This window comes from Macrobrachium nipponense, chromosome 20, assembly GCF_015104395.2.
Source record: "Macrobrachium nipponense isolate FS-2020 chromosome 20, ASM1510439v2, whole genome shotgun sequence".
In the NCBI taxonomy this organism is placed as follows: Eukaryota; Metazoa; Arthropoda; class Malacostraca; order Decapoda; family Palaemonidae; genus Macrobrachium; species Macrobrachium nipponense.
Window position 1 is genome coordinate 61,046,262 of NC_061089.1, and position 10,005 is coordinate 61,056,266.

Sequence of the window (10,005 nt, forward strand, 5' to 3'; positions counted from 1 at the left end):
AAACACATACATCATCATTAGCTTCGTGTGTGTAAACGTTCATTCTAAGAAATTACAGAGTAGTATAACTAACACCTGATTGGTTGGTTGGTAGCCATGGAGATCTGTTATCCAATGACGGCCCTCTGCTTCTGTTCTATTTATAGACATACGCCATGGATGGCACTAGGTTTGAACGTTACCATGTTCGTGATTTTCTGACTGCTGACGGCAAAAGTTACTCAATAATTTTCTTTATATAATTATTCCTTCGTGAAAACAATAATATAATATCGCAGTTGACATACCTTCAAAACAAAATTCAGCTTTTTAATCTCTGGAAAAATGTTAATCTATCCCGGCGACTAACAACAACAAAATTTTTGTTCGTTTTATCTTCCAAGTAGTACGTACGTAGTCCAGTGCACAGCTGTCGTCTGATCACTACTCATATGATTAACTTTGTATATAAAAAGTATGTGTATATAACTGTTAACTTTGTATATAAAAGTATGTGTATATAACAGTATGCAGTATTTGTATACGATGTAAATATGTAGCCTAGTATTTATGCATTATATTATTAAAGTGTTTGAATGATGCTAAAGTATTTCAATATCCGAGGAAACAGTAGTAATTTCCCCACAATGAGTTTGGGTGCATATGTATATCTAAGATGACTTAAATTATAAAAGCCTTTTATGCATAAGCTAGCTTTTGCAACAACACATATCTTACGAAAATTACTTATGTGAAGATGGTTTTATTAGTACAAATGATAGTTATTGTATCGTTAAAAATATCAAAGTGAACGAAGTCGCAAAGTCGATTCTATGTCATGTTTTTAACTTTAACGTATAGTGGTATGAAAAACACCATGTGTCGTAGCGATGCGTCATCAATATAGTGGTATGAAAATACCACATGGGGTTTTGTAGCGATACGTAATCACAAAGTACAAATCCTTTTCCCGGACCATCCTCAGAATTTTACGACTCTTCAACTTCAAGATCGATATGGTAAAATATATTATATAGTCATACTTATTGTTAAAATTCACAAGTTGAACTGCAAAACATTATTATATTTTGATTGTTATGTACATATATTTTTTGTGTTTTACGGAATGTTTGTTTTGAAAAGTAATACCTATTAGTGAACATATGGTATTAATTGTCCCACTATTTTATTATAGGTGATCTTAATTATCTCACATTCATTTAACAGTATATATTAATATTTATTTAAATAAACTGTAATTAATAAATAACAATAATGAAAAACATAAAGGGAAAAAATGTTTTTGCTGCAGTAGTGGTGTTTGTTTGATTATGCATCTGACCTCACATTTCCGAAATCTGAAAAATTCCAAAAACCGAAACATCGGAATGTGTGTGTACTGCACATTTTTTTAAACACGCACAATGTTCTACACATTTACTGCAAATTACAGTACATACGTATTTATTCCTGAGAGAGAGAGAGAGAGAGAGAGAGAGAGAGAGAGAGAGAGAGAGAGAGAGAGAGAATGATTAAGGACTCAAAGGCGTGTTATTTTTACAATTATTTTATTATCTTGGGATTTTTTTTAATCTTGAGATTTTCTATTCAATTCTCGAGATAATAAGAAAATTACCGTAAATTGACTAGCATCAGCACACATCTGAATGTCTCGCCATTAGCAGGCTAAACCACCAAAACCTTATGAACTTCCATGATACATGAGATACATGACAAAACACAAAACCACTGTTTATTGGTGAAAATTAGGGGTCGCACGATATGGGAGATTGCACGTTATTCGAGTATATACGGTATGTGATTTTTTTTAGCCTTTTATGGAACAAAATCTAGCAAGAAATTGCCATTCCCAGTTGGCAAACACTGGCCTACAAACGTTTGTTTGTTGTTGTTATGAAATATGGTGTGCGGCGCGTTCTTTAAATTGTACCCATATAAACGAGTTAATTATGTGGCATCCAAAAGCCCTGATTCTTTTACTCTTATGGGAAAGACGCCTAAAGGTCAGATGAAGGTTTTTACGTGGAATATACTAGTATTAACGTGTTGTGACGAAGGGAAGAGATGTTTCGCTGCATACTGTTGGTAGCATTATCATTATTATATTACTGGATTGCACTGCAAAATCGTCGCCATCTTTTATCAACATAGATTGTTGGTGAGTACCCATATGATTTACATATTTTGATAGTTCTCTTACCACTCATCCTCTCTTTCCTTGTAAAAAAAAAAGAGGCCCACCATGCGTATGTAGGCTTCTAGCTGTAATCCCTAGGCTAGTAGGCTACATATGTACAGTAGTACATATACTACATTTATTTTTTAAGGCTAATTTTGTACAATAACTTTAAAAACTGTCTTGAATTTAGTTTTAGGTGATAGTTGAAAACATATTTGGTGTTTGAACTAAAGTAGGCAGTTATAAACATTGGAATAGTGGTCTTGGGTGGGTTAACTATTAAAGTAGGCAGTTTTAAGCAATTTTTGAGGGGGGTATCAGGATAACACGGGTATTTACTTATCACGGGAGGGGGGTTCTGGGCCCTATCCCCCGTGGATAACGAGGCCCCACTGTATATATATATATATATATATATATATTTATATATATATATATATATATATATATATATATATATATATGTATATATACATACATATATATATATATATAATATATATATATATATATATATATATATATATATATATATATATATATATATATATATGTATGTATAAGTTACTTATATAAAAATGACATTTTTATAATAAAATAGAATTTTATATAGTAGTATACTTAATTAGTAATTACATGATCAGAACCCTCCCTACTCCCCTCTGATGGACATAAGCATAAATGGCATGAGTATTGTTTGGTGACTCATTCCTAACCCCCTCGCTAGGGGGTAAGACTGGTGTCACCTACACAATATTGTTGAGGGTACCGCAAAGTTTGAATCTAAAATGCTGTAAATGAAACTATATCCATGCTATTACTTGGTAAGTATATATAAAATTTTATTTTATTATAAAAATGGCATTTTTACCAAGTTACGAGGGGGGACCCAAAAGTAACCGGAATTGTGTCATAGAATTTTATTCAGTTATTGTTACATGTTTACAGTCTTATCACCTTCAAAGTATTCTCCATTTGAAGCAATGCACTTATCCAGACGTGTTTTCCACTGTTGAAAGCAATTCTGGAACTCTTGTGAAGTTATGGCTTTTAATGACTCCGTCGTTTTCTTCTGAACCTCTTCAACGTCTGCAAAACGTTTTCCTTTGAGGGCTTTCTTCATTCGGGGGAACAAAAAGAAGTCACAGGGAGCAAGATCGGGTGAATAGGGAGGGTGGGTAAGTGGGGTCATGCCATTCTTGGTCAGAAACTGTCTCACACTCAAGGCGGTGTGCGCTGGTGCATTGTCGTGATGAAGCCACCACCCTCCACTTTGCCACAGGTCGGGGCGTTTCCGTCTCACGACAATGCACCAGCGCACACCGCCTTGAGTGTGAGACAGTTTCTGACCAAGAATGGCATGACCCCACTTACCCACCCTCCCTATTCACCCGATCTTGCTCCCTGTGACTTCTTTTTGTTCCCCCGAATGAAGAAAGCCCTCAAAGGAAAACGTTTTGCAGACGTTGAAGAGGTTCAGAAGAAAACGACGGAGTCATTAAAAGCCATAACTTCACAAGAGTTCCAGAATTGCTTTCAACAGTGGAAAACACGTCTGGATAAGTGCATTGCTTCAAATGGAGAATACTTTGAAGGTGATAAGACTGTAAACATGTAACAATAACTGAATAAAATTCTATGACACAATTCCGGTTACTTTTGGGTCCCCCCTCGTACACTTGTACATGTTTTTTCTAATAAATTTTTCTTTGTATAATTATAATGACAGTTTACACAATGTCATAACAGATAAGAACTAAAATCTGTAACAAATTCTTAGGATATTTGTGGTAACATATTTACAAGATTTACTGAGATTGAGAGATGCAGTAACTTTTTTGGAGGTATTCATATTTTTTCCAATATTTTTTTGCATTTTTCTTTGCAAAATTACAATTATAGCTGACATACTATAACAAAAATAAGAACTATAACCAACAGCAATCCCTGGGTATATTTCTGATCTTCATCTGCCCTGCACTGAGCTACTACAGTAGCCACAATTCATATATGGACCATTGAGCTTCTTTCCTGGTAAATTCATCCAAATTCTATGGCACATAATAATAGTTACCACGAGTTAGCCCTTCCACCACTTGAAACCTGGTCGATCGATACTCATATGATGGTGCCTGTCCATTAAGGGTTAAGAAATATTTACCTTCTGTGCTCAAAGGGTTTGGTAAGATGTCACTTTTAAAAGATTTTGCTATTTTGGTTTAGCGGCTGGAATGAAACATCTTCGGGATAATAGTCTAGTACATCGTGACTTGAAGCCTGGTAACATCATGAAATTCACTGATGTTGATGGATCAACCATTTATAAGCTGACTGATTTTGGAGCAGCACGAGAGCTGCAAGATGACCAACAATTCATGTCTCTATATGGAACTGAAGAATACTTGGTAAGACTTGTGAAAATTTTTACTGGTATTTGAATTTGATCCTTCATGGATTTTGCAATTGGCTATGGAATTGTATTACAAATTGTTTGTTAATTATAATTGATTGGATTAGATTGATAAATATTCACTTTACTTGAGCAAAATACCTCATATTGTATGTGGACCTTGTAGGGAATATCACTTACTTAATGTCTGCCTCTGCCTGTTATTGTTTATTGTAGCTCTTTGGTCATGTCTTCATTGTTTTCTTCACTTTACTTATCTGCTCTTTTGATATATACGCTCATGGCTGTCTGTTTTTTTTCTTTTACCTTGTTCCATTTTTAATGTTCATAAAAGAAATTCCCCTACTCATGTCTGTCCTATCTTTTTCTTTCCCCATGTGAATAGCAGTGTCAGTCAGAACTTTCATTGAGTTACTGTATAGTGTCAATAATGTAAATATATAAAGTACTGCCATACCAAATACTGTTTCAAAGCAACCAGATGCACTAATTCCTTAATTTCCTTTTCCTCTGAATGGTAAGTATATTTTAAATAGTTGGTTAACCCTAAGTCTCGAGTGTTTTAACTCTGTTTAAACTACTTGATAATAATAATAATTAAAATAGCAAGTTAGGTATACATATTGTGCTTTTAATGAAAATACATTAACAAAACAATAGTTCTCCTCATGAAGTTTTCAAAATTGGCACTAATACCAAAATTACAAAAACTTTTTCAAAAATTAAATTATGGTTGTACATACATACTACAAGATAGAACGAATACCTATATGCACTACAGTAGTTTCAAATGCTTACATTACCATGTGTGAGTTCATCTTATTTCTTGAAATGAACTTCCTTTTTTTTCTTCTTCTTCTTCTTCTTCTTCCCATAAAGCCATCAATACTAACTGCAAGATTATTCGAATCTTGTGAGAGTCAGCTTTAGAATAGCTGTGATTATCAGTTTATGTTATTTGTGATGTGTACATATAAAGAGCAAGTAAGATGACCATTAGCTTGCTAAGCAAGCTTTGAGAGAGTGGAGTGCCTTATTGTGAAGGCTGTCATTATACTATGTTTGTGACTGCTGAATGACATTTCTATTCTTATAGCATTTACCTGAAGGATTTATTCTTAAATTTTAAATGCTAATTGGATTGAGATAGATTATAAAGAACTTGGATGGATTCATAAGAGGAAATTTAAGAGAATAAATAAAGAAGTAAGCACAGCAATGCATCTGGGGACAAAGTGATTGATGTCTTGTCTTTTGTTACTGCATTAAGGTAATGTTATCAGGAATTTAGTAACTACCAGAATAATGTGAAAAAAAGTTTTAATTACATTCTTGAATTCCTAATAAAATTCCATTGAAAGTTAAGATGCTATTACATTTGTCAGGCTTATGTTTTTAAAGTATGTTTTTGCTCACAAATTTTTTTACCCCTTATAGCATCCTGACATGTACGAAAGGGCAGTTCTGCGGAAGCCAGTTGGCAAGACTTTTGGTGCTCGTGTAGATTTATGGTCAATAGGTAAGTTTTATGTATTAGGTGTATATGAATAAAAAAAAGAGGTCTATTGTTTGGTATATAGGTAGTGAATTATTATAAAAAAATGTTTATTTAGATCACTGAGTCCCACATCTAGACTTACAGTGCTCCTCTGAAGTACAGTAGTACCTCGTACTTCGAACTTAATCCGTTCCAGAAGGCTGTTCGAAGTATACGATTGGTTCGAAATAGGAAACAAATATCCCCATAAGAAATAAAGGGAATCAGGATAATTCGTTACAGCCAAACCAAAAAGTCCCCCTTTTCACATTTTTTCTGTCAATGTGTGTAAAAGTTATATGAAGTAAAATTTTCTCAATTTTATATTTTCTGTGTACAATTTATGAACTGTTTGGTAAAAATGGCGCCGGTTGGCTGGGGGATGGAGGGAGGAGATGGGAACCCTTTGAGCAAACCGAATTGGTTGCAGTATGCAAGGGTTGATAACAAAATCAATTTTATTCACATATTAGGTACAAAGATAATCAAAGGAATATTAGTGTCTTTGTCAGAGAGAGTAATCAGCATGTTTACACTTGGATCTTAAGTGCACGAATGAGATTAAATATGCCACAATACATCAACGTTCTGTTGGCAAACGGCAGACTTGTAAAACAAACAGGAGGATTTTGCAAACAAATAATTAATAAGTCAAGAATGCAAGGAAAAGAAAGAGAAAATAAATTTTCACAGGCAAGCCGTTTCAACAAACAATCGAAGGCACGCAGAAGCTGAAAGCAGAGCCAGTTTGTTTATTACAGGGCCGAGTTACTTTTACAGTAGAAAAAAATCGTGAAAAGCAGTTGTCACTAGATTGATATTTTACCGTAACAAAAGTAAAAGTGATTTGGGCAGATAGAGTGTAAGTGAAAGAGATGGGGGAATAATCATCCCAGATCAGCTGATAAGTCAGTGGGAAGCAGAGCCGTTCTCTCTCTCGATTCGCCTCTCATCTCTCGTCTCTCTCTCTCTGCTCTTCTCTCTCTCTCAGCACACCAAACACTGACTCGAGCAAGCTTTTTTTTTCTTATTGTATTGCATTTTTTTCATGTTTTATCACTGTTAAATTTATTGTGAAATAACATTTTATTTGTTCATACGTGAACAAACCTTCGGTCTTAACAATAGGATAATTTCTAGCGCCTAGCTGGATCCGGGTAAAAAGCAGATGAAAGCAAGGAATCTTGTGATATCTGGCAATGCATGCGTAGATTGGGTGGAAAGTGGTCAAGGACCACGCACCTACGCCACTGTGTCAGTCTTTTCTTTAACCGCCTGGGCGAGAGTCGTGGTTGACCTTTCATGGCCTTTATCCGGTTCATTGCCCGTTTCGTTTGTGTTTAGTGTGTGTGTGTGTGTGTTTGGCTGATATTATGGCTTCTTCTGCTCCTTCTCAGCCTCATCAACATGTGTGCCCCGGAATTCCAGGTTTTCCATGTTCTCGTTTTTTAGCTTCAGCGGCGACTGATCCCCACATCACGTGTAGCAGGTGCCGTTCTAATTTTTGTACTATAATGAATCCTTGCACGGAATGCCGGGCCTAAAGAGCAGTGGAAGTCGTTTTATAGCAATAGAGAGCATCAGAGGGTTTCGACTCTTCCTTCATGGGAAAGTTTTTTGCCTCTTCCCGATGCTTCGTCTCCTGCAGTATTCACCCCCCATAGTAGCGTTGTGCCTGTGTCTCCTTCCTTTTCTTCCATTGATTCATCGCTGGAAGTATCGGGAGGCCCCCAGGCTGATTTTTGTAATATTGCCCCTTCTTCTTGGGGAGGGAGTTAATTTGATTCCTGGGAAGGGGGAGGCTTTTTCATCATTTTCATTTATTCCAGAGTCAGAGGCATCCAAGATGGTGGCGATTTGGAAGACGCTTGGGCTAGGGGGTCCCCCGTCCTTAGAGGGGTTGCTAGCGCACTTTATGGAGGCTCGCTAACCCCCCTCTTCAGGCTGGCCAGGCCCTCCCCCCTCCTCCCGGCCTCGTCTTCGTGGGTAGCCAAGGTCAGCCATTTTGTATTGCTCCGCCAGTGACTTGCTGCTTCTTCGAGTTAGAGGGAAGCCGTGGCGTCAGCCCCGTTGATGACATCACAGGATCAGTCGTTGTGTATTCCTCCGCCAGTGGCGTCTGCTCCCCCTTCAGACCAAGGGGAAGCCGTGACGTCGTCATCACTTTTGATGTCACTTCCATCAATGATGTCACTCCCAGTCGTCTCCTCTACACTGCCTCTCTCAGCCACATCTCTCTTCCATGCCATCAGAGCCTTCTCTTGCAGATCAGTCTGAGGTTATATGCCAGGCGGTGCTTAAGAGGTTGGACAATGTTTTGGATGATGAGTTGGCTGCCTTGTCGGCTGGGAGGACTGGAAGGAAATGTGTTGCATTGTCCCCACCTCCTGCGAAGAGATCGCGTAAGAAACCAGTGCTGTCCTCCTCTCCCTCTTCCCCCTCTGCACCATGTCGGCGTGTCAAGCATTGGAAGGCAAAGGACTTTGCTCTTTCTTCGCCTACGAGGAAGGAACAACGCGGACGTGTTCTCGAGAGTGTTGGTGTTCTGGAGTGTGTTAGTTTATCTTCCCTTTTGCAATATGCAGTGGCTGCTTCATCCTCTGCATCGAATCGCGAGGGTGTTGCAACCTCCCCCTATCCGTGCACATCGCGAGCTTGTTGCAACCTCCCCTGTCCGTGCACATGATGCAAGTGCTCCTACTTCTCCAGGGCCTATTCGTTGCTGTAAGGATCTCAAGGTGCCTGTCAAGAGGTTGAAGGTGGTGAGCGCAGAGTTGGTGCAGCAGGAGTGTTTGCTTGCCCTTCTCCCTGGTGCTTCCAAGAGTTCGACTCTGGGGATTCTCCTTCGATCTCAGGTGCTTGAGTGGGGATTCTCCTTCGATCTCAGGTGCTTGGGATTCCTCTCCAACTCACGTTCGTACGTCTGCCACGCCCATGACCATTCACGGACATGTTAATGAGTCATCTGTTGGAGGAGTGCGTAGTGATGTTCCTAGTGTTGTAGTGGGTTCATCTCGGGAGCCAGTGCGTGGACCCAGCCCAGACAGGTTGGCTAGTGTTTCCGGCTGTTTGGCTGCTGATCCTTTTGTTAATTTTAATGAGGAAGGTCGGACTCCATTGCCAGAGCAGGAGGAGGGAGACGCAAGAGTTTTTGTCTTCCATTTTGGAAGATGTCAATCTCATTCGTACGTTCAAAAATTTGGAAAGTAGGACTCAGACTCGCTCGTCTTACACTCCTTCTTGCTTGGAAGCCTTGGTGGGAGCTACGCAGGATCCCAAATCATCTCCTCAGCTTCCCTAGTCGGGCCACGTCCAGTCAGTCTTGCATAAGGTTAACACCTCTGTTTCCTGTTTTGGACCGGGACGGTTCGCTTCACTCTAGGGGCTCTGCCAAGCTTCTACCCCCGCCTCTCACGAGACATATGAAGTACCGTGCTACGAACTCTGCATTTTTAATGTTGTGCCATCTTAACCCAGACGTCATTCGCCGGAAGCTGGGATTGACTTTGGAGCAGGTGAGGTTGGTGGCTGCGTCCTTGTCTCCATAAGATGCCTCAGCATTGGAATCTACGGCAGCCTCCATGTTGGAGACGGTTTCTTGGCTGGACTAATGGTCTTTGGTCATTGCCAAGATAGCTTCTGACAGTCTATTGCAGTCCGGAGGCAAGGTGTTTTTGTATATGGCTCACCTCAGTGTTAATTTATGGGCTAACCTTCTTCTGATTAGAAGAGACGCAGCTTTATCTAGGATGGAGAGATCAGTTGACACGGAGTCCTTGCTGGCATTGAGGAACGGAGATCTTTTGGAGTTACAATTTTTGTTACCTCGGACCGAGTTCGAAAATGTGATAGACTGGTGCTGGGCTGACACCAAAGACA

The 10,005-nt window shown here is 38.8% G+C and overlaps 1 protein-coding gene across 7 annotated transcripts in view; it reads left to right on the forward strand.

Annotated features, from left to right (window-relative positions):
* The window catches only part of LOC135226510 (inhibitor of nuclear factor kappa-B kinase subunit epsilon-like), a 282,872-nt gene that overhangs the window by 125,930 nt on the left and 146,937 nt on the right, over positions 1 to 10,005 (forward strand). For all 7 annotated transcript variants that reach the window (XM_064266159.1, XM_064266133.1, XM_064266186.1 and 4 more), the window contains 2 exons: positions 4,403 to 4,584; positions 6,027 to 6,108. In XM_064266159.1, coding sequence (XP_064122229.1) covers positions 4,403 to 4,584; positions 6,027 to 6,108 — 264 coding nt within the window. The remainder of the gene's footprint in view (positions 1 to 4,402; positions 4,585 to 6,026; positions 6,109 to 10,005) is intronic.